General features: G+C 61.6%; 1 protein-coding gene across 6 annotated transcripts in view; it reads left to right on the top strand.

The window, feature by feature from the left end:
- Nucleotides 1-24444, top strand: part of TRAPPC9 (trafficking protein particle complex subunit 9) — a 578288-nt gene extending 553844 nt beyond the window's left edge. For all 6 annotated transcript variants that reach the window (XM_040494495.1, XM_040494496.1, XM_040494498.1 and 3 more), the window contains 2 exons: nucleotides 23046-23266; nucleotides 23812-24444. In XM_040494495.1, coding sequence (XP_040350429.1) covers nucleotides 23046-23266; nucleotides 23812-23979 — 389 coding nt within the window. In that variant the 3' untranslated portion in view covers nucleotides 23980-24444. The remainder of the gene's footprint in view (nucleotides 1-23045; nucleotides 23267-23811) is intronic.
- The last annotated feature ends 202 nt before the right edge of the window (nucleotides 24445-24646 follow it).

Here is a 24646-nt window from a genome sequence, read left to right as displayed (position 1 = left end):
ATTCAGAGCAGCGGGACACCAGGACCCGCCCCCAGGCCAGCAGGACGGCCAGCGAGGTCGCCCCTGGGACCTCCAGTCCCTGCCGAGCTCTGCGCTGCTGTGAGCCCACCCTGCGTGAATCGCCTGGGCCGGGTCCCCTATGCCCAGTGTGCAGCCGGGGTTCCTCAGATGTTCCTCACGTGTCGTCGTGGGCCGTGGGTGGAGGGCGTGGGAGCAGCCGGCTGCAGGGGCCCCTCAAGCTGCTCAGGACCAAGGGGCTCAGCCTGCGTTGGCCTCAGAGCCCCGCTCCGGGTGGCTCGGCCCACGTTGCCACGTTTCCAGTGGGCTCCTCGGAGCTCCCGGGGGCCCTCGGTTGGGCACCTGGAACGTCACGAGGGAACTTCTTCAGGGGCAGCCCATTTGGCCTCGCTCACTTAGGCCAGCAGGTTCTGTGGGACAACGGGCAGGCGGTCCTGCGGCCGGGCTCGCTCAGGCTCCGTCCCTCCGTCTGCCTTCGCGGTGGCCCAGCCGCCACACGCTGGGCTGCCCTGAGATACACAGTCTGCATTTGACAGGGAGACGGCCCTCAGGCTGGCTGGGGGGACCCGGGGCCAGGGCGTGTGCAGGGGCGCGGACAGAGGGTGGGGTGACATGGGACCGCTTGAGGACACCAGCACGAGCTTGGGGCCCTAATTCAGTGTCATGGTTGAAGGGTTAGGAGCCTCCCCACCCTGCCACCAGCTCCCCAGGGAACGGGCTGTTCCCACACACTGCCTGTCTCCCAAGCCCGGGAGGGAGGGACGGTTCCGTGGCCCTCAGCAGATGGCAGCCTCGGGGAGCCTGGCTCAGGTGGGCAGAGGTGCAGCCGCTGCACCAGGACCGGGAGGGCTGGGGTCTCTGCTCCTCATCAGCCATTTCCTGAGCGCCTCCCGGTCCAGGCCCTTGGAGTGAGCCGACCTCCTCCCAGCCATCCCTGGACCTTTGCTGCTGAACAAGGAAGGTTGAGAGACGGCCCCGTGGGAGGGGACGGGGGCGGGACCTGATGGAGTCCCACAGACAGGTCTTATTCTGGCCTTGCCATGCCCCAGCCTCGAGACCTTGGCGTGGCCTTAGCACGGTGCTTCGCCCCAGCTCTGGTGTTAGAAAGTGACCGTCCCACGTCCCACGTCCCACGAGTGGCTGTGCCCAGCCCTGGGGGCGGGGGCAGGGCAGCCACCAGGGCCCATCCCTACCCCCACCACCCCCCTCCTGCATCTCTGGAGACTTCTCTGTCTCTAATTTTTTCATTTTCTGTTAATGAAAAACCGGTCTGCAAACAGCTGATGAGATGTACATAGTTGTACATAAGGGTCGACATCGTTTATTGGGGCGGGGGTTGGGTTTTCCGACCGTGCCAAGATTGCTTCTCTTAGAATTCCCCAGCCTAAGAATAAGAAGCTTAGCAGACCCTCACCCCAAACTTAGTGCAGGGCCTGAGGCTAGGGGAAAAAAAGGCAGTATGTTATGTAGTAGGGACAGACCTGCAGAAGTCCCCGCCAGCAAGATGGAAGGTGCTGTGACCCAGAAGGGGTTTAAGTGTGCTGCTCCATCCTCTCAGCAGGCGCCGATCAAGTCCCCCTGGAGGCCCGGCCCGAGCAGGGACTGAGGGTCAGAAACTTCGCTGCCGGGCTTAGTGGAGCCTGGTGCGTTCCCATGCTGAGGACCAGTGGTCAGGGCTCAGAGCAAGGCGCATCCTGGCGTGGGGGACTGACGGGGGCCTTGCTCTAGTTGGGCAGGTACAGGAGGGCTTCACAGAGGAGGAAGCAGGGGCAGGGCCTCTGAGGACACGCCGGAAGCTTTGCCAGGGACCCGGCGTCCTTTGGGGCGCTGGGTTGTGGGGACACTCTCCGCCTGTCCTGGAGAGGGAGGGGACAGGCGGGGCCACCCAGCCCCCCGCAACCCTTCAGCCTGGGCCCTCCCACCATCTCCTCTCCACCCTCTGCTCTCTCCATCTGGTGTTTCAAGGACCGAGAGTGAAGGAGCCGTGCTCACCCACCGTGTACCCCAAGCCCTGCCCCCTGCCCCCCGCCCCCTGCCCCCCGCCCCCTGCCCCCCGCCCAGCCGTGCCTCCCTGGAGCCCCCAGAGAGCAGGTTATGTGAGCCACACACCTGCACACGTGCACCTCATGTCTGGATGAAGCCCGGAGGTCAGGCCCCGGCCTGCAGTCGTCCCCGTGACCTGGGCTCGCAGATACAGGGCTGGGGTTTGAACCCAGGCCCGTTATCTGGCAGTCCACACCCTGCCTGGTATCGTCCAGGGTCTCCCCGTCCTGCCTAGGCCTGGGGTGGAGCGCGTGTTAACCCTTCAGCCGGGCTTGTGGGGGGGGGGGAGTGGGTGTGGAAGCCGTGTACCATGAGAGAGAAGGTGACGCTCGTTGAAACAGAAGGGAGACTGTTCCAGACCATTGCTGCGGGGGTCAGGACGACAGAGAGTGGGGAGAGATGAGGCCCACGTCTGTCCGCGTGCAACAGCCGGGACTGGAGGAGGGTCAGCGGGCGGAAGAGGCACCAAAAGGAGACGTGGGGCAGGCCATGTGCTCAGACGCTGCGGGCAGGGGTCTCCCTAACCCGTCTCGAGAGGGTGGACGGTGCCCGCTGGCAGAGCGCGGCCAGGAGGGCACAGAGCAGCCAGGCTGACGTTTGCCCGGGGGCGGGGGGGGGGGGGGGATGGTCAGCCGCCGCCAGGCACGCCCCTCAAATTCCCTCGGGGTCCCCAGCCCACACTCCTGGTCTCCTCAGGGCCCCACGATGCTCCTGGCCCACAGAGGTCCACACTTGTCACCACAGCAGTCCCCGGGGCCTCCCTTCTCTGAGGTCTGGGGGTCAGCTCGGGGCCAGGCGCTCCGTCTAGAGCCAGTGGTGGCGGTGAGGGTTGGGGGGCTGGGGGTGCACGACTAGCGGGAGCAGGAGAGGCCGGCCACCGAGGGAAGGTGGTTTATGTCACCTCCTGGATGGCCGTTCTGGGCCTCGACCATAGTGCAGGGCTCCCCGGCCACACCGCTGCCCACGAGACCGCTGGGCACATCCGCTCTGTCCTGCCCACTGTCCTGCCCACCGCCGAGTCAGCTTCTGGAGGCCCAGCGAGGGGCCCATTACCCAAGAATCTTCCTGAAAAGCACAGGCCCTGCTCAGTGCTGATCCACGAACCTACCACTGTGTTCTGAGAAATGGAAAACAGAATCTGTCTGGAGACCTCGCTGTCCCCTGAGTGCTTGCTGGGGCCTTGGGGGTGGGGGCACGGGGTGGGGGGGGGCAGAGGAAGCAACAGGGCTGTGTCTTGTAGCAGCATCAGGGAGACCCAGCCCCCACCTGCTGTCGCTCAGCATCCCAGAGAGAGGTTGATGGCACAACCCCGGGACCCTCCTCTGGGGCTGGGGGGCCAGGAATGGGCAGTTAACCGTCCCCCATCCCAAAACAGTGGAGGCAGGTAGCTGTGGGCCCATTTTGGGAAGGACAGGATTACGGGGGAGCACGACTGGGGCTCTGAGAAGTGCCAGGTGATTGTTGCTGGACCGGAGAGTCGAGGCCCTGGGCTGGTACCCCGGCAGGGGTGGGGGCCCACGGCTGCTGGCTGGAGGCGGGGCCAGGGGTCATGGGGGCTCCAGGCGTCAAATGGGAGGCTTTCAAGCTCCTGGGGGTGTTTTCTCTTTCATAGAAAAAACCGTCCAAAGACTTAGCTTTAGTGTTAAAAAGCTATTTAATTTATGACATTAAATTCCAAATCTCAGCTCTTCCGTAAGCCCTTCACGTGAACTTCTGTGTCTTGCGATGTCGTTTACGAATCTGGTATTTTAACAGTCTCTTTTAGGGGAGCCTCTGATTCCATTTGGCCCATTTGCAGACTTGCTTACATGCAGTTTAAAATGTTTAAGGCAGTTTATTTATAACTTTAACGTATCGGATTCCGTACATCTTCTGACATGGGTAAAACACACACGACGTGTAAAACCACGTAAGCATCTGTGCGGCTGAGTGACATCACGTGCACTGTTGCTGACTAGCTGTCCCCCCGTCCAGCTCCAGAACTGCCCCAAACCCACGCCCCGTCCCCAGGATACACTCCCCACGCACCCCCCGGCCCCTGGATCCCCCACCCTGCTGCCCTGAGCATCACAGGCGGGAGGGCCGTCCCTCCTGCGTCCCGGGTCTGCGTCCGCCTCCCTGCCGGGACCTCGTCTCTGCGGCCGCACAGCCAGTGTGAGCGCCAGCATGGTGGGAGGGTCTGTACTTGAACCAAGCCCGGGCATTGGCGTTTCCCCTCCGTGGCGAGACAGGCAGGACGACACGTACTCCCTCAGATGAGCAGACAGAGCCCAGCACTACAGGCCGCCTGCCCACAGCAGACCCTGTGGCGTGAGCCCCAGCTCCTGCGGGCAGGTGCAGGCCGCTCCCAGGCCCGGGTGCTCGGCTGGGTGTGTCACAGGACTGCCTCGTAAGCAGAACAGGGCAAAGACTAGTTTGTGTGTAATTCCCCTTCCGGCCGCCCTCTCCTCTGTAGGAGGCCACCTCAGGGCCCCGGGCACAGTCCCCGCGTTGCTTAAAATAATAAATGAGGTCGCTGTGGCAGAACGACCTTTTCAATTCCTGGAGAGACCTCCCAGCCCCAGGGCCCGCAGTAGCCTCCGGGAGCACCTCTCGCTGTGGGAAGCGTCCCTGCCCTGGGACGACAAGGCACATCTGCCAGCAAGCGTTTATTGAGCGCCTACTAGGTGCGCGACTTGTGGGCAGCGCGGTCAGTCTGGAAGCGGAACGGGTTCTGCCCCATGCTCAGGGTCATCAAGCAGGCCCGGAGAGACCAAGCCCAGGAACAGGGTACCCACGACCCAGGGCAGCACCCAGCCTCACTCAGGACGAGCCCAGGCACACTCACAGGCCAGGAATCATGCCCATTAGCAAGAGCGTCCAACCTCTCCTTGTCTTCTGGCCACACAGCGCACTAAAGCTCCATTGGACGCTGACTGCTCCCATCTCTGTGCGGGCACCAGCCGTGGCAGGGTGTCGTTGCCATGAGAGGGTGGGATGGCCCCCCTGGTCTCCGCATTGTTAGGGGGAGCACCTGCGCTCACCAGCCACAGCCCGGCCAGCAGCCCCAGAAGTGGACGAGGACCTGAGCCGAGGACGCCCTCGGAATGGCACGCACGGGCCCCGTCAGGGCGGCCACGGACACCTTCCAGGACCATCAGCACCAACGAGCACAGGCCAAGCGTGCTGGTAGTCAAGGCTGCCTGCTGCCCCTGGAAGCGTGTGATCCCGGGTTCCGGATTCACCTCGAAGCGTGTGCTCCGTGTGATCCTGGGTTCCAGATTCACCCAGCACAGAACGGCTAAGGAGCAGGCCCACCAGCGCTGGGCCAGCAGAGGGAAGCAGGGTGCACACAGGCCCACCGGCACAGAGCTCGCCGTCCCTGCCTGCCTCTCCCCCTCTGCTCTGCCAAGCCACGGTGCCCTCCTGGCTGCCCGTCTCCTCACCCGCTGGTCCACTGGCCCCTGACCACCAGAACAGGTGGCCCTGCCGGTCCTTCCTGGGCCCCCAGGCGGTGACAGCGCCATGTACCCCAAAGCTTCCGTGGTTCACCTCCCGTAATCACCAAAGGGTGCTGTGTGCATGTGGTGCTTTGGTCCATTTCACAGCAAGACGTTCCACCAGGGTTTAAGTCTCCAACCCAAACTGGCAGGCTGGCTGTGTAACAACGGGAGGGAAGGGAGCTGTACCTTTGGCTTGCATCCTGGGTCGAGATCCCTGGCCCGTACTGGGGTGGAGACTGGCTCACTGTGCCCTGTGCGAGGCAGGGAGGAGCCGGGCTGAGGTGCTGGCCCACGAAAGCTCTAGAGCGGGGATGGCCCCCAGGGACTAAGGGTCGGGCCTCATCACCCCGCTCCAGCAGTCCCTGGATTTAGGCAGCCTGGAGAAGGAGATGTGACCTTGGGTGGGGCAGTGCTCCTAAGTCCAGGCTGTTTACAGGTAGCACTGCCAGCCTCTGGGGGACTAAGGCCTCACTCTGGAGCGGTGCCTGGGATGGGGACCGCCGGTGGCCCCCACAGACCATGCTCCTGGGGGCAGCGCTCCTGTCTCTGAGGGGGTAGATGTAGTCGTCTAGGGTTTATGCCGTCAGTGTGTCTGTGGTGACATTTGCTGCTGATTAGGTGGCTGAGACCAGGCAGGGGAAGGGCTCTGCAGGCCGCAGGTGACTGCCACATCTTACAGAAGGAAACCGAGGCCCAGAGACCGAGGGCAACCTTGGCTGTGCCACTGAGCGATTGCCGCCTGCTCGGGTCCCCCAAGCCAGATGAACCGGGACTGCTCCAGAGTGTCTCTCTGTCCCTGTGGTTCTCAGCTCACAGGTCCATACTTGGCATAATGCAGTCAGTTCAATGCAGCAAATGTTTATTGAATGCCTACTAAGTGCCAAGAAATGGGCTTGGGAGGTACAGACAATACGGTTGTGTTGCAGCTGAGGAAACAGACCAACAGATAAGTGAGCCATCGTATAAGCCAGCTGTGATGCTGCGAGAGGGAAGGGGGTTGACATGATCCATCCGGTGGTGTGCAGAGGGCAGGCACTTTCCCTCAGTCCCCATCTGCCTTCAGTCTGTATTCCAAGTAGGATTCTGGAGCTTCTAAAATGAGTAGCTCTCCAAAGGGCAAGCAACTAATAAATGGCAGAGGGGAGACTCAGTGTGGCCTATTTGACTCAGGAAGTTGAGTAAAGGCACAGTCAAGGCCCCAGGAAAACATAGGAAAATCTGGAAGGAATAAGAAAGGCTTGTGTTGGAGACAGTAGTGAATTTAGGCCCTAAAGGGGGAATGAGAGTTTAGCAGGCACTGGGGTTATCCCACCCTGAAGGATGAACAGAGCAAATTAGTAAAGGGGGGAAAAGCAATCAAGAAGTATGATGGAAAGTGAATGACAGAGGGAGGGAGGATGGATGGATGGTGGGTAAATGGATGGATAGATGGATGGTGTTAGATGGACAGATGCATGCTGGGTAGATGGATAGATAGGTGGACACATGGTGGTGGATGGGTGAGTGGGTGAGCGTATGGATGGGATGGGCGAGTGAGTGGGTGGATAGATGGGACACGTAGTCTAGTGTTGGTTGAGTTTATGAAGACAGAGATGAAGTATCCAGATCCTGTGGGCACAGGAACCCCAATAGCTAGGCAGATTAAAAGGAGCTGTGGGGGTCACCTTAGCTGGGGGCACAACAAAGCCATGGTCGACAACCTCAGTAGGTGAAACAGAGGAGCCTGACCCTGTTGCCAATGGGTACATGCTGGTGTTGGGAGCAGGTGGGCAGCACACAGAGGCAGAGAAATGAGTAAGGGCCAGAGGATGGCCCTGATACCTAGAGCCAGGATGCTTATGGGTGACCTGGTTTCTGGAAGGGTCGGTTTTGTCTGAGAGCCAAGTTGTGGTCAGTTCCAGGAGCTATAATCTTGACCCCTGAGCATCCGTGGCCTCTTGATCCCCACAAAGATGTGTTCTGTTCAGTTCTGGCTGCTGGTCGTTTCAGAGCTGAGAAATCCTTTGTGATTTTCAGACTGATAGCTGACAGAATTGGGCCAGAAGTTTCAGACACATGGCCAGGTGGGCCGACCCAGTGGGCTACCCATAACCTTTTGCTGGGATGGGCTGGACTCATTTCAAAATCTTTTTTTTTTTTTTAAGTGTTTATTTTTGAGAGAGAGAGAGAGAGACAGAACATGAGCGGGGAGGGGCAGAGAGAGAAAAAGGGAGACACAGAATCCGAAGCAGGCTCCAGGCTCCAAGCTGTCAGCACAGAGCCCGACGCGGGGCTCAAACTCACAAACCGCGTAGATCATGACCTGAGCCAAAGTCGGATGCTCAACAACCGACTGAGCCACCCAGGCGCCCCAGGCTGGACTCAGTGGCATATTGGTCGGCTTAGCAGGAAGCAGGCCAGTTATTCCTCAGGACGGCCTTTGCAGCCCCGCTGACCGGCCCCGGCGCTGCCCTTGAAAAGGCCTCCTCCCCTCTTGCTTGGCCTCTGCAAGCCTCCGAGCAGAGCCCTGCCTGAGCTGCCTGGTGGAGGGGCGAGGGCTCTTGGCTCCTGTGTTGGAGTCACACTCGGTGCCTGTGGGTCCACGGGGCCGTCTTTCCTGCCTGTGTCACTGGCTGCCGCTGCCGCAGGGAACAGATGAAGGCACGCAGAAGGAAGGAGCGTGAGCTCTGCAGATTGAATCTCAGCTCTGGCAGGTGACCTGACCTCTGTGCGCCTCATCTGTAAAATGGGGACAGTAAGACTCCTATGTCCTATCGCCTTTGTGAGGCTTGATGGGATCATCCGTCCAGTGGACTGAGAACAGTGCCAGGTGCACAGGGAGCCTTGAGAGAGTGGGAGTTAACGTGCTGTAGTGGTGGCCACTGCAGGGGGACTTTGGGAGTGGGGAGGCCAGCGGCGGCCACAGGAAGGCGCCGTCCCTCCCCTCACACATCCCTTCATTCACAGGCACTCGCTGGTCAGGAGATGGGTGAACCTCAGCCCCTGCCTCTGGGGCTCCTAGTGTATGGGGACACAGCAGGGATAGGCGGGGACAGCCGGGGTCGCCCAGGCTGCAGTTCGGAGCACGTTCAGAGTTCCAGCACCCCCACGCTGCGAGCGGAACAGCATGCTTGCGTAGGCCTGCACGCAAAGAGCACCCTGCTTTCTGCAGCCCTTTGTCGTCCCGCATCCCTGCCGGGTGGGCGGTCTCGTCCCATCCTACAGATGAGGAGACTGAGGCTTGTCAGTCCTCGTCCACAGCAGCTCCAGGCAGGGCCCTCTGGGCGTGTCCTTCCTGTTGAGCATTCTCTGCAAACCTGTGGCTGCTGTGTGTCATCTGTGTGGTCACAGGACCAGGGAGCCCTTCCTCCAGGGATAGCTGTGCGGAAGCCTCCGGGTGGGAAGCCAGGTTGCCCTGGCGGGATCATCCGCACTTGCTATGGGATCAGTGCCCCCTCGAGGCGGTACAGTGACAGCTGTGACCCGCAGCAGCCACTCACGCCATCAGGACTACGCCCCCCAAGAGCGTACTGCCTGACCTGGTGGACAGCTGCCATCAGAGTGGCCCCTCAGGACACATCCCTCAGGCCATGGGGAGATCCCAGGACTCCCAGATCCCTCCCTCCCAGGCCTAGAATGTGCATTCAGAGAAGCCACCCGTTGGTGGAGACAGGCAAGAGGTCTGTCCTGAGAGCAGAGGCCCAGAGGCCAGCTGTGGGGCCTGCCAAGGCCCTTCTCCGACTCTGTCTGCCTGGACGCCCCCTCAGCCTATGCCCCGCACAGCCCCAGGGGTTGTGCGTGCAGGGGTGCTGCCTGGCCCCAGGCTCCTCCTCTGCACACCCGAGAGGACCCAGCTAACACAGAGGGGCAGCGGCCTGAGGACATGTGTCTCTGTGCCGGGGTGGCGGGGGCCGAGGGGCCACGGAGGACCAGCAGATGGGAGCTGGCCAGGGCCCCAGGGAGACCTGCCTCGGGGATGCGGTAAATACACACGCGTTTGCAGGGCGTATGCCTCCACCGGGGAGAGCTGGGATCTCATGCACATCCTGCCCTCTGGGGCCTCTGGGATGTTCAGCCCTAGTCAGAGAAGCCCAGGCTGGGAGCATTGCTCCTGGGGCCTCAGTCAGGGGGATTGCTTCCGACGAGGGTCTTCAGGTCCAGCAGGCATCCCACGTGCCACCCCGGGACACCTGGGGCGCCTAACCCTCAGGCGTCTCTGCCCTGACGTCCCCCTGTACTGTCCTGGGGTGGGCTGTGGGCTGGTGGGCTCCTTGCCCTGCCCTGGGTCTATGCAGGGCTCAGTCTCCCCCTACTCCGTGAGCTCCCCGGGCCTGCCACCCCCTACGCATTCATTCCTGCACTGCCAGCCCTCGCCCCGGGGAAGGCAGAAGGCGAGGGACCCTGCCCCCTGACCGTGTCCTTGTGAACCAAAGGCAGTTGATGGACTCCCTGGGGCACCCATTCACACGGCCGGGAGCAGCCCTGACCCTGTTCCCAGTTAAGCACAGGGCAGCAGGCTCACCAGCACCCTGTTTGTCCAGCTGCCCCTGTGGTTTGGCCTCTCCGGCCGTTCGGAAGGTTCTTTGGTGGCCCAAGTCGTTCCCGACTGACTGTGTGTGCTCCGGGACGCTGTGGTTCTGCGGGCAGCTTGGGCTGTTGTCACTTGAAGAGTCTGTCCGACATGATGAACGTTGACCCGCCAGATGTCAGGCCCTGGGCTGTGTGTGGGAGTGGGGGGAGGCCCCTGGCAGTGTCTGGTATACTGTGGGAGCAGACGTCCCACCCTGGCCCAGTAGAAAGAGGGGTCTGGACATGCACTTGGAGGGGCTGAGCCCAGGCTGTCATACCATAAAGTAATAGCCCGTTTTGAAATCATCCAGCCCGTTCCTCTCATGTAGCAGATAAGGAAGCAGACAGGGAAGCTCAGAGAGGTTAAGTGATTTACCTAAGGTCACACAACAAGCGGTGGATTGGCTGAGTTCATTCTTCAGTTAGTTCAGTGAACGAACCCTGAGCCCCTACCCTTGAGCAGCTAGTCTCCGCCCGAAGGCAGTCTGTCAACAGAAAACTCTTGAGTAGGGGCAGTTCCTGGTATGGCAAGGAGCTGGCGTGGGGCTGGGTGCAGTATGTAGGAAGTCTTCCAGGAGGAGGTGCTGCTTGAGCTGAGTTTTGAAGAGGCCAGTAGGAGTCAGCGAGGGGAGGCTCTGAGGGGCACTGCATATGGCTGTGGGGGGTTGACATGTGGAGGTGGTCTCAGGGTGCTGGGGGAGAGCGACCACAGGGAGGGAGAAGCAGACCGCCTTCACCTTGGTCTGGACTACTCTGCAGGAGCAGTCGGCATCATTCATTCCTACGTCCCACGTCACTTGATGTCTTCTCTCCGGAAAACCCTCTGTCTTCTGCTGGGCAGCCGAGGAGGCCGGAGTCCTGGCTTTGGGGCCTGGCCGGTGGCAGGCCTGCAGATCCTGGTGGAGGCCCCGTGTGAGCTGGCCCCGCAGGCGAGGGGGTCCGAGGCTGGGATGGTGTCGTGCGGTGAGAGCAGGGCTGGGTGCAGGAGCGCGGAGCTGTGCCAGGGCTCCCCGGGTGGCGGGGCCGGCTCTGTGTAGAAAGGCCCGAGGAAAGATGAAACCTGAGATAGTGAAAAGGCACAGACATTGCTCGGGGACGGGGGAGTCATTTCACACTCTCTGCTCTTCTCAGACGTCTTTGCGTGATGCTACCAGCCAGCAGGCACGTCCTCCGTGGTTTTCTCCCCTTTGATCTCCAGTTGTCTCAGCGTGTCCAAATCCAGGCGGTTGAAGGGGGCGGGCTCACTGGAGGCTCCCCTCCCTCGGCCGGTGTGTTCCCTGTCCCCTGGGAAGGAGCAGGGACCCGGCTGCAGTGCACCCAGCGAGGCCTCCGAGCCATGCTCCCGAGTGCCGGGAGCTTGAGCATGTGAGCGCTGGAGGCCTGTGGGTGTCACGGCTCGGTGTTGTGACAGCCGCAGCTTTCAGGGACCTCACACCAACCTTACTGTGTTTAGGGTTCATGCTGTTCTGGGGGGGCCTTTCTGGAGCTCAGTGGGGGACCCCAGTTCTGCCCCTTCTGTGGCCCCTCTCTCCACTTCTAGTCCTCTGTGGAGATGGGGATTGTGGGACGGATGTGTTTGTGGGCCAGGTTTGGGGGGTGTCATTTCCCCGGCTGTCCCCTGAGCAGGACTCCGTCCCGTGTTCACACTCGCTGCTGTGTGCCCAGGAGGAAAGGGCGTGGCTTGGTGAATACCCGGCCGGCCTCTGCCACCAGAACCTCCTCAAGTTCAAGCAAGAGTTCCTTGAGGGAAGAGCAGGGAGGGCTCCCTGGTGGAGGGGGCTTATGAGCAGGGCTTTGAGATGCAGAGCTGGGAGGTTGCGTGCCAGTGAGAGGAAACAGGAGCCCAGCACAGACGGCAGGGTGGGCGCAGACAGCTGCAGGCACCGCCGTGAGCGTGGAGCCCTCGGCGAAGGGGTATGCACCGGCTCTGGTGCCTGGGGGACCCGGGTTGGGGCTCTGCCCTTACTTACAGCCTCTGCCACCGAGGTAGCCGTGTCAGTGTGCTCCGAGCCACTGCCTTGCTGTCCCTGCCCCAGGCCCCCATGCCTGTTGGGCAGGCTCCGCCCTCGCCCTCGTGTGTCTCCTCCACTCCATGTGCCAGGTGGTGTGGGCGTGGTGCCCGCATTCAGCTGAGGAAGCAGCTTCTGAAGGGGCTCACCTGGCCCTCCACTTGGCATCTGAGCTCTGCCATCTACCTGTGTGGCCTGAGGGCACCGGCCTGGAGGCTGTGGAGGGTGTCTGCGGCTGGGACCCCAGACCGGTGTGCGGTGTTGGGGACGCGTGTTTCTCCCTGTGTTCGAGGCGGTGGTTCGCCGCGGTCCACAGGCAGCCGCGGGCCGCGCCAGGATGCAGCCCGAGACCTGTCTGCTGGGGGCAGTGCTCCCTTCCTGCCAGAGCTCGCTCCCACCCCTACCCTGGACTCCGCCCCCTGAGCCCCCCCCCCGCAGCACTGGACGCCCTGTGCCAGGCATGCTGATGGCCGGCCGGGTTCAGGAGGCCGGAGAGCCTCTCGGTGAGAGAATTCTGAGTGGCACGGGCCTCCTCTGCCAGTCCAACCCGCCTTAATTTTAATTTAATTCCCTTTAATCTTTAATGAAAAGTTGTAAAAGTAAATTATTTACCCAAGAGAGCCAAACGGCTCCTCAGGAGCTGTTCTCCACTTGAGGGTAATTACACGTGTGGGCCTTGAACAGGCTCCCTCCCTGGATGCCGAGGAGGAGGCATTCTGGTTTATGAACTAATTAGCTACCTCAATAACTGGTAAAAATGCATGCCATTTGGTGGATTGAGAGCAGAGCTCCGGCCTCATCTGGTGCACACCCTGACAGTCGCCGATGGGGGCAGAGAGAGCCTGTGTTCCAGCCCCGTGACCCGCAGGAACCCCGGGAGCTGAGCTCTCCGAAAACAGCACTGTGGTTCTGGGCAGACAAGCCGGCCCTCCTCCTGCCGGCCACTGTCCATCTCCGGCCAGCTCCGTCCGAGCAGCACACCCGGCGGAAAGACTCGCTTCCCCCGGTGCTGGAGGCTCACAGAGCCGCAGGAACAGCGAGGGGGCCGTGTGGTCTGTCACCCCCTCCCCAGGCTGTGCGCAGCCTTTCTGGGCACAATACCCTTGTCCCAAACACCATCACCCCCCCCCCCTCCTGGGCGTGTCCATGCTTCTAACCTCTTTTCTAAACCCTCTCTCAATATACAAGAAAGCAGCAAAATTAAACCGGAAATTCCTTGACTAAAAGGGACCATATTTGGCATAATTGGTCAAGACCTGTAGGAGAGGGTGTGTGTGTGTGTGTGTGTGCGTGTGCACACATGTGTGTGTACGTGTATAGACTACAAGACGGCTCACTGAGGGCCGACGTGGTGGTCTAGATTGGTATACCATTGGCTCTGGGCTTCCTAACAGCCAAAGAGAAAAGGTCAGTTACTTGGCTCTTGTTGGTAAAGAGGAAAGATATGGCAGTTGACTAGTACATTGGCATTAGAGAAAATTCTCCACTTTTTACTGGATTCTTGGAAACTGCAGAGTTGCCTGCTAGATGTGCCCCAGGACAGCCGCCCAGCTGCTGCCAGGGAGGAGGGTGCAACCCGGGGCCTCACCTTACCTCTCCTCCCATTCCAGGATTCGCTTGTCTGCCCACTTGAAGTTCTTTCACTTCATTTGAAGAGTGACAAAGCTTCTCAATTAATGCCTGAGCCACGCCTCACCTGAATCAAATGTGACTGTAAAATTTAGGCCCGCCCCAAATTTATGTGGATGAGAAAAACGTGTGTCCTGTGACGTTGAAGTTTAAGTTTTGCGTCTGCTTTAACTTCCAAAACCTGAGACACCTCAGCCGTTCTTGGGTCTTCACCTAATTGGTGTCTATTGCTTTGTTCTTACGTCCTTGAATTTTTCTTGATCCCAAATTAGACACTTGTGCCCAAAGTCTACTTGGCCATCCCATATCTTGCCGTCAGCAAAGGCAGGGAGAGGCGAGTTGTGGGGGGAGGGCGGGGAGGGCGTCCTTGCTAGGAGTTTGAGCTCAGCTGGCCGTGGGAGCCTGGTCCTAAAGGAGAAATGAGCCGGTTGTCACATAAGCCAGTTGAGCAAGAGGTCCACCCTTTTTACCCCTGAAGGTGATTTGCACATGATCTTGGGGCAGACTGGTATTTCAGGAGGTCCCGCCCCAGCTTCCTCTCCTGCCCTCCCTGCTCCTCTGTGCTGCCCGTTCTGGGTGAGACTGTGGACGCGGGCACATGGCCATTATATGCTCAGCGCCACCCCAGACCCAGAAAGCCAGACACTCGGGACACAGCACGGCCAGGAAGTTCTCTTTTGAAAAGTCTACTGTGGGTCGGAACCCCCGGGGCTGTTCACAGCTGGTTAGCAGATGTCTCCTGATTGGCCAGGAGCACGCCCCTGCCCGTGACCCCTCACACAGCCTCTCTGCACAGAGCAGACTGGACAGACAACCGTGGGCCTCGCAGCCGAGCCTGACTGCCTGCCTGCCTACCTCTGACCTGCGCATCCTCGGGATCATTCTCCTCGCGGAGGCCCCCCTGCAACTCTGTGACCCCCGCTTCCAACCTGCCCCTCGCCTGCAGCCACACTCTCGGTCCCTGCTTGTCCCAGGGTCTGGTCCTGGGCCCCGGGAGGAGTGGGAGCTAAGGGCTTGGGATTCCAGAAGGTTCTCACAGCTATGCAGGGTGAGTAACGACTTCACAAAAGAGCCCTTCGGAACACCCACCCACCCCGTGGAGCAGCAAGGGCCGGTGCGGCATGACCAGACGTGGCCAAACCAGAAATACCCAGGAAACCATCGGGAAATGTTCCTTCATCCCCACTAGGGTGGCTGGAACCAGAAGGGCCACTACAGCAGGTGTCGGGAGGCTGTGCAGAAACCGGAACCCCGTGCACTGCGGGTGGGAATGTGAAACAGTCCCACTGCTGTGGAAAGCAGCCTGCTGGCTCCTCGGGTTAAATATAGTCCCCATGTGACCTGGCGACTCGACTCCGAGGTATGTGCCCTGGGGTGACAAAGACCCGCAACCGCGCAGACTGTGCCCACGGGAGTCCACGGTACCGCTGCTCCTGACAGACGTCGGTGGACACAACCCAAATGTTGGTGACGGACGGACGGACGGATGAACAAGGTGTGGTATGTCCACACGGGAGCCCTGTCCTGTGGTAAGAAGGATGACCCTTCTTGATGGCAGGATGCTGAGTGAAACCAGGCAGACACAGAGACCACATATGCGTGATTCTCCTCCTGGTGAAGTCCAGAAGAGCCAGGAAGTCGGTCAGTGGTCATTCAGGGCTGGGGGAACGGGGGGGGGGGGTGTGAGGCTAAGGGAATGGAGGTTCTTCTTGGAGCGATGAGAACATCCTCAAATCGTCCGTGGTGATGGCTGCACAGCTCTGGAAATGTACTAACAACATTGAATTGTCCCCTGTAAATGGAAGAGCCGTGGGGTCTGTCAAGTATATTTCAGTAAAGCTCTGGAGTGCAGGGGTGCAGGGGGAGCTCGGCCTGGACCACCGTGCAGCAGGGCCAGCTCCCGAGACTGTCCACACCAGCGAGGGTGCCGGCCCGGCGGGTTGTTCCGGGCACTGAATGAGACAACGCCGTGGAGCCTTCGAGCAGGAGCTAGGATACAGCGGGTGCTCGAGGAACCAACAAGAACAGGGAAGCCAGTGCCAGGCGTACCAGAGGCCTAGCTACAGGGGCCGAGTTGGGACAAGCCCCTTCCACTGCGCTTCCTACCTTCTCTGGGCTTCTTCAGATCATGGAAACTTCTGGGGTGAAATGCACGCAGTAGATTGGTGCATCCCCAGGACCGTACCTCCGCATCTCCAAGGCACCAGGAACAGGTTGCTCCTTCCTGGCACAGCTTGCGAACTGGAGCAGAGCTCAGCAGAGTCAGCGTTTGACAGGAACCCAGGCAGGGACCTAAACTAGCCCCGTGTCTGCCTCCCGGGAGCCTTCGTGGCCAAGCAGAGCTGCTCCGGCCCCTCCTGGGGAGAGATAGGAAACTGACGCTGGAGGGCAGAGACCTGTCCCAGAAGCGGGACCCCGGTCTCTCATGCCGATTCCGAGACCTGGATGACGGGCTCCCTGTCCGGGTGGTCTCCCCTGGGGACTTGGGGGCAGCCCCTGCTTACCTCACTGGCCCACAGCAAGCTCTCCAGGGTCCAGGCCATTGGGCCCAGGCCCTGGCAGCTGCATCGGCTTCCTGCACCTCAGGGTCCCTTAGCAATAGTCACACCGCTCTGTGTGCCCTCCAGTAGGGACAGGAGGTTGCCAGTCGAGGGCTTAGCCCCGAGTAAGACACCAGCAGGTGGGGGCAACACCAGATTCCTACCCCCACCCGGGGTGCTCACTCTCCCCCATCTTGTGGCTCGCTCCGCACCTCAACCCCCACCCAACGGTGGCTGCCCTCGGCCAAAGAGCAGGCTGGCACCGGCAGCTTCTTCCTCCTCGCGCCTCTCCAGAGTGGGCCCCCCGGGGCCCTTCCCTCATCCCTGCTTCTATTTATAGTCTGTGCTTCTGCCAGAGCCCGGGGACGTGCTGTAGCATAAACGTGGCAGCGGTTTCGGGAAGAATTCTGGGCCAGACAAAATTAAGTCCGTGACTCTGGCTGGTATTAAAAGTGAAGGAGAAGCAGGGCCGGGGGCGGAGGGAGAAGGTGGACCCGATTTAATGCTTTGAGGGAAGAGACTAATCTGCTCCCAGGAGATTTCTTACAACATGAGATTCTCCTGCATGAATAATGTCCTCCAGGAAAGCTTGGTGGACGAGTCAGGGACCCGGAGCCAGGAAGTGGCAGGTTGATCTGAACGTCCTCCCCACAGGGCACTTCAGGGACGTGGCCCAGTCTCCCTGAGTCACAAGTTACAGACGAGTGACTGGGGGCCTCAAGGGGGCAGGGCGTGGCCAGCCCCAAAGCGCACACATGCACTCCTTCACCCAGCCTCTCAGTCACCCCGCAGATAGCAAACAGCGAGTGCCCGCCTGGCCTGGTGCTGGGGACACAGCAGGTGCCAGTTCTCCCGGAGTGTCCAGGGAAGAAGGAACACAGTTAATATTAAACAAATGGGTAAACAAGAGATAAGATGTCGAGGGTGACGGAGGGGTCGTGAAGAGGAAAAAGGATAAGAAGACTTTTCACTGAGGGGTCCGAAATAGCCTGAGGACAGGGCCAAGGTGGCAAGGGTAGCAGGTGCAGAAGCCCAGGGCAGGTGCGTGCCGGGCGTGCTGGAGGGGCAGGAAGGAGGTCGTGTGGTTAGAGCAGGAAGTGGGGGGACCCTGGCTGGAGCCACGCAGGGCCTGGGAAGCCAGGGTCAGTAGCCATGGTCTGATCGAACCTCCCTTTCATTCTGAGTATAAAGAGAAGCCACAGGCCAGCCAAGGGTCAACCAAGGGGGTGACGAGATCGAATGGCATTTTTACACCATCCCTTTGACTGTTGTGTGGAAAAGGGTAGAACAGGAAGTGCGGACACAGGGAGGCCTGCCAGGAAGCTGGCCAGGGCTAGGGTGGAGAAGGTAGTGGTGGCCACTGACCAGCGGTCGTGCCAACGGGCTGGGTGTGGGTGCCGAGGTGGAGTGGCCTCCGTGTGACCATCAGGTGCAAGGCGGGGCCCCTGTGATGACATCAGGCCCACCCGATACTCCAGGATCATCTCCCCGTCTCAGGATCCCTAACCTCATCACAGCCGCAGAGTGCCTTTGTCACGCGAGGGAACATATTCCACAGGCCCCAGGGATTATGATGTGGACATCTTTAGAGGGGTGTTACTCTGTCTCCACACCATCCCTGTGGCAGCAAAGCAGACTCAGGGTTCTGGAAGGTGGGACCCTCCAAAGCCAGAGACCTGTCTGTCCTGCTCTCTGCTCCCAGGTGGGGGTGCCCCGTGCACAGCTGCCGGGCACCTGTCGCTGGCACGGGGTGGGGGGGGGGGGCAGGTGGGCGCCTTGCGGGCTCGCCCCTCCCGGGGCTCCGCTTCCCTGAGGCTGGGACGTTCTGGGTCCTGGCCATGCGGGCTCACAGGCTGCACGTCTGTCCCTTCTGTCGTTGGCTCCTAGCCCCTCGCTGCCCAGGCCCCACTCCCCAGCAACACCCAGTCCTCTAGGTGAAGAAGGGTACCGGGAGTCTGCAGTGGTGTGACAGCCCCACGGGCCTGACCTGTACCCCCAGCGTGGGTGCCAGTCACGGTGGTAACAGCACCACTCAGAGCAGCCCTGAGGCCACTGTGCACCCCCAGCTCCGCTCACACCCACACCCACCCGATTCTCACAAAAGCCCCGAAACGCGTTCTAGGCTCAGAGGAGGCAGGCAGTGGCGGGTGCAGACGCAGACGCAGACGGCAGGGTCACCCCACCCCGCCTGCGGAGGGGCGTGGGGGGTGCCCCCACCAGTGTGGGGGGAAGCGGGGCAGGTGGCCCTGGAGGTCAAGGGGGGAAATTGGGCCCCACTCACACCGACCCCAGATGAGCGCACCCCACACGCCATAGAAAGGCACCACGCACGGTGGTCGTGGGGGACACTCGAGTGGGGACGTGCCGCCTGCGTGGGACACATCACACATGCTGCTGTCCCCGGTCCGCTGTGCACACAGAGCGGGAGCTCCTTGTCGCAGTCTTGCCGTGGTCCCAGGCTCTCAAGGTCCCAGTCTTGCCGTGAACGGGTAGACAGTGCACCCGCCTTCCCCGTGTGAGGGCAGCGGGCTGACCTGGAGGGGAGGCCTTCACAGGGGCCTCTGCAGACAGGACTCGAACCGAGAAGCTGGAGCCGAGCCCAGCATGCGCCACAGGCCCGTGGTGACTGGGTGGTCTTCGTCCCCTCCCCGGCACGTTAGAAGTGACTCCAGAACAGCTCGCCTTTGAGAAGTATTTAGTTATCCAACCCCATCTCCTTCCCGGTGAGTCCCGTGAACCGCTGGCGGAAAGGTCAGTCTTCTCCTCTGGTCCCGGCTGCCTCTGCCCGCTGTGCCCAGAAGGGCCCTCCTCCCAGGACGGGACACAGCTGGCCTGGTTCAGAGCCAGAGCCCGGCATGTGCTGGGGAAGCAGTGCCAGTGGGGTCACAGACCCCACCTGAGCACAGCCAGCATCCCCCACGTCCCCAGCATCTTTGGGCTTATCTTCAGCAGGTTTCTGAAACAGCCCCCGACCCCCGGGTCCCAGGGGAGACCGGCCTCGCCACCCTTCTCGATTCAGGAAGCCTGTCCTTCTCTCAGGGAACTACAGCCCTCTGCTCTGCCCCGCTGTGTCCTCCCAGTGACCTGGCAAGGTTTGCTGCCCGGATCTGAGATGCCGGACTGCAGAAAGGAAGGAAGAAGTTCCCTAATTTGACCCTGGCAGGCATTATGGGTGCCAGGTCTGGGGGGGCACGCCCTGCGCTCCCAGTTTGCCTGGTGCCAGGCAGGTTTCTGGGTGCAGGACTCCCAGCACTCAGGCCAGGATGGTTGGGACAGTTGTCACCCTGGGAGGGAAGACCCAGCAGGTGGCAAGACAGGTGGGTCCTGCCCCTCTGGAGGGCCACAGCCTGTTTCCCAGGGGCCCAACAGTCACATCTACGAGTAAGAGCCAAAGATCTGGGGGCCCAGCAGGGACTGCTCACCTCAGACCGGGGCAGGGAAGGCCTGGCTGGGTCCTCTGTTCTCTCTCTGGTCCTCAGCCCTACCCCAGGCCCCTGACGCCAGGATCAGTATCCCAGCTTTGCAGGTGAGGTGAAGGACACTCGGGTGGGCAGAGGCCTCTCCCAGGATGAAGGGTCAAGGCAAGGTTGACACCCCAGCCCAGCCTGCTGCTTAGCCAGGGGCCCGTCCCCCACCCCTGCTGCCCTGGCCTGGCCACAAGTCCCTGCTCCTTCTGGAGAGTGCTGAGGGAACGTCACCACCAGTAGCTGCGTGCGGAGCCTTGTCTCCCCCGTCCCCTGCCGGGGTGGGAGGCGGAAGGCAGACATAGCTGGAGGCCAGGGAAGGGTTAACAGCACCCATAGGCGGGCTGGGGGCCACTCTGCAGATGAGCCAGAGGCCAGTCCTTAGCTGCCCTAGCAAGCCCGCGACCCACACAATTCTCTGCAAGGAAAAAAGAGCAGAGATGTAATGAGCCAGCCACCCTTCACTGATTTGCACATAATCGTGTCTTTCCCTTGATGGAACCACCAACCGAGGCGCCCTGACACCTGCTCCCTCCATTTTCCCCATTTGATTCGAGAGGTTTAGGTGGTGCCGGGTCACGTCCAGTTCAGTGTTGAGCAGACGTTAGGGTTACCGGGCTGGCCTGTGCCTGCACTTGGGGACAGCCTGTCCTCCGGGCCGTGTAGCAGCCCCCCCCCCCGCCCCCGACATTGCACACCTGGCTGTGTGGCTCAGCGTGGCCCAGCTCGTGGCCTGCCTGTCTGGACTGAGAACTTTCTGAAGGCTGGGACTTGCGCATTGCTCTGCTCCTGTCACCTTTGCTGCAGGTGCTAGTGGGACTTGTGGGGCGGGTGGCGAACATTAGAGCGAGTGAATGTTGTCCAGTGATCTGGGGCGGGCGGCAGGGAGTAGGTTCTCCTCCTGGAGATGTGGGGTGGGCAAGGGGCGGGCCCTGGGGCTTCCTGGAGGTCAGTCTCCACTGGCGCCCCACACCCACACTCTCAAGAGACATTTTCACTCGTGTCCACGCCCGACACTGTATCCCAGGAACGTGAGGCAGGAATCCAGACAGAGCTCAGTATAAAAATGTGTGCATCGGGGATATTTATATACCGAAAAAGTGGACACGGCCTGCGTGGGGCTGGGTGGGTAGATTAGTTTATTGCTTTAATGGAATCGCCTGCAGGCTTTGAAAATGTGCTCACGGAAACATCAACATGTGGAACACGCTTATATTCCGTGGTCCCAGAGAGCAGCTACCGGGCCACGGTACTGAAGACACGTGGAAGTCGGCACTGGGACGCTGAGTGTGGCTGGGGGAAGGGCTGCGATTATGGGGGCTTATCAGAAAATGAGTTCTGTTTCTATGAACTTCCCAAGTTTTCCGTAACGTGTCGTAAAAGCTTGTGATTCTCAAGAAACAAAGGATGTGGGGGGCACTTCATCTCAGAAGGCTTTGCTGGAAGAATGGACTTGGTGGGAAATGTGGGGGGTTCTGGACCCGCAGCTCCCTCCCCCCACCCAGCTGCCCACGGAGCCCGTCCGGGCGCGCCCCCTCTGTCCACACTCACACGCACGCTGCCCCTCACGCACACTCACCCCACCCACACCCACGCTCTCACACGCACACTCCCACTCGTGCACACTCACACCCACACCCACACTGTCACTCGCATGAACACTTGCACTCCCACGCACACTCATACACACGCACACGCATGCTCCCCCCATGCAATACTTACACACTCCCACCCATAACTTGCATGCTCTTAAACACACACACACACACACACACACACACGCTCATGCGCTCCGAGCCCTGGCTTGGCCACGCAGGGTCAGCTGCACAGATGCACACGCTCCCTGAGGACTGCACTCGCCCTGGAGGGAGGATCTCCCCCCCTCCACTCCAGGGCAGGCCACCCTGACCTTCCCCCAAGCCTGCGCCTCCAGGACCCCGAGTGAGGAATCAGCCTCATGTGGATGCCTGGGCCCCCCGGCTGCCGGGCAGGAGGGTCTTCGCCACGGCCACCTGGCGACCCCAGCCGGCCCCCGCCATGGGAAGTGGCGATGACGGGGTCACGCTCATGAGCACATGAGGAATCGTTACACGGCGGGGTGGGCGGGAGCGCTTCTGTGGCTCCAAGCAGTCCGCACGCGTGAGGACGTGCACACCCGTGGGTTGTGGTCACGTCACTCCTCCATGGGCCCGTGGACGTGACAGGGAGAGGTCGGTGAGGCGGGCTGGCAGCCGCACCGGTACCGGGTGATGCAAGGTCCCGATGCAGCCTTAGGACCCCCTCCCTGACCCCCACGACCTCCTGACCCGCCGTGTCGGCGTCTAGGGCCACCGTGAGAAGTTACCACCTGTGGGCTCCACGCAGCAGGGCCTGGAGGCCGGAAGGCCGAAGTCACGGTGCTGCGGGGCTGTGCTCTGCTCCGGAGGCCCCGGGGAAGGCTCCTTCCTGCGTCTTGCAGCTTCTCGTGCTGCGGCCCCCAGTCTCTGCCTCGTCTTCACGGGGGTTCTCCTCGGGGTCTGCTCTCCCCTTATCTGCCTGTCCTGAGAACGTCTCCTGCTCAGATCCCAGCCTGTGCCCCCGACCCCGGCCTCCAGGCAGGTCCCCCAGACCACCCCTCCCATCATCCCACTGGGATGTGCTGGGGCTCCGGGGGGCTGGGGGTCCCAGCACGGCCCTTTCCAGTCCACCGGCCCCCACCCCCCTCTCCCCCGCACCTCTGCCCCCCCAATCCCTGCTCTGCTCCTTGGGTTCCAGACCTTTCCCCAGCTGGCATCCTGTCACCTCTGGGGTGTCTGGGGGAAGCTGGGCAGGCCCTTCTGCGTGTGAATCAACAGTGTGTGTGGCAGAGGCCCAGCCAGGTGCCTACTGGCTGTTCATCTTACAAACACCGTGCGCCACCCCTGCCACAGTCTTGCCCTGCGGTTCTGAGTCTCTCTCACCTGCAGGAGCCCCCATGGGCTGCCATCTTGGTTCAGCCCTTTTAGGCAGGAGCATCTGGGAGACCCCTAAATGACCCGGGGCCCCTCCAGCATGGCACACACCCTCTGGGTTACAGATCTGGTGCCCACACGTGTCTCCTCCAGCCTGCACATCAGGACGGCAAGGACCGGGCCACACATCTGTGTCCCAGCACTCAGCCTACACGGAGGGGCTGGCTGCGTTCGTGGGGGAACAAGTGAGGGGGTGGATGGATGGATCGATGGACGGATGGATGGACGGATGGATGGATGGACGGATGGTTGGATGGCTGGCTGGTTGGCAAGGCCAGCTGGGCGGTGCCCTTGACATTCTCGTGTCCTGTGACCCTTGCAGATGTGCTGGTGGACGGACAGCCGTGTGACTGTGAGGCTGCAGCCTGCCGGGTGGGCGACCCTGTGCGTCTGGAGGTGCGGCTGACCAACCAGAGCCTGCGCAGCGTGGGGCCCTTCGCCCTCACCGTGGCCCCCTTCCAGGACCACCAGAATGGCGTGCACAACTATGACCTGCATGACGCCGTCTCCTTCGTGGGCTCCAGCACTTTCTACCTTGACGCGGTGCGTGGCGGTCTGTGAGCCCCAGAGCGGCCCCCACGGCCACTGTCCCGGTGCCCCCTGCCTTCCCCTGGTGGGGACGGGGACTTGCCTAACTCACCGTGGGCCTCACGTAGCTCACTTCTCTGTGTACTGAGTCCTGGCCGTGAACCAGGATGGCGAGACCTGGGGCCTTACTGCCGTCATCCCCGGCCCCTGCCCCTCTCGGTCAGCGCCCCCCACTTCGTGGCAGCCTGCGGCCCAGGAGAACTGGGGAAGTCCGCTGAGAGCAGCCCTCACGCCACTGAAATGACACCTCACCCCAGCCGCTCCCCACCCTGCCGGCACCCCCGGATGGTCCAGGGAGGGAAGTGCTATGCTCCTTCCAGAGCCAGAAGCTACAGCTCAGAGAGGGACAGCCACCTGCTTGGGGGAGCACAGCATGAAAGCCCTTGGGGGGGGCCCTCCCCCCCACCCCATTGCCCCCGCTTCCAGGCAGGTTCAGGGGTCTCCTGGTGGCATTGGGGGTTGTGCTGCTCTGGGCTGACATCGCTCCCTCTTCCCCACAGGTGCAGCCCTCAGGCCAGTCGGCCTGCCTCGGAGCCCTGCTCTTCCTGTACACGGGTGACTTCTTCCTCCACATCCACTTCCACCAGGACAGTGCGAGCAAGGAGCTGCCGCCATCCTGGTTCTGCCTGCCCAGCGTGCACGTGCGGGCCCTGGACGCACAGGCCTGAGCCCCTCCCGCCCCCTCGGGGTCCCTGTTCCTGTGGGCGCAGCTGGCCCGGCCTGGCCCCCGCCTTCCCTCCACCCGGCCCCAGTCTCGGCCCCTACTCTTCCTCCCCTCTCTCCTGCGCCCCAGACACGGCAGCCTCACCCCTTCCTGGACTGGCCAGCAGGACCCTCCGCTGGAGCCTGGCATTAACCAAACCCCAGAGCGCAGCACCCACCCGGCCCGGGTCCCGGGGTCCCCGCACCTGCTCCCGGGACCTGGGGATCGCAGCCCAGCCAGGAGAAAAAGGCGGCACACGTGAGGCAGGGACCCCCCTGAGGCAGCCCCGGCAGGAGAGACGGCTTGGAGGGAGTCTGCCCCCAGCAGGCCGATGTTGGGGGGCCCGGGGCCATTCCCCGGCCAGGCCTGCGTGTCTGTGTGTCTGTGACAAGTTCTCCAATAAAAGGCCCGCCTTGCTTCTCTGCTGCTCCGCCTGTATCCACGCATCTGCTCGTCCAGTGTGGTCAGGGGGCCACCCACCCAGCCCATCAGCCCCCAACTCCGGTAGGGACACGGAACAGAAATCCCCATGTCACACGTGGCTGGTGGCCCACGCGGTCGGGTCTGTGTCTGTCTGTCTCTGCGACCCCAGCCCTGCCCTGTGCATGCGCTCCTTGGGCCTGGGTCCCCGG

The sequence above is a fragment of the Herpailurus yagouaroundi genome, unplaced genomic scaffold (genome assembly GCF_014898765.1).
Source record: "Herpailurus yagouaroundi ecotype Mexico unplaced genomic scaffold, PumYag 186, whole genome shotgun sequence".
NCBI classification, from domain to species: domain Eukaryota; kingdom Metazoa; phylum Chordata; class Mammalia; order Carnivora; family Felidae; genus Herpailurus; species Herpailurus yagouaroundi.
Note: the sequence above shows the minus strand (reverse complement) of the source record. Positions and strands in the feature narration are given on the sequence as shown.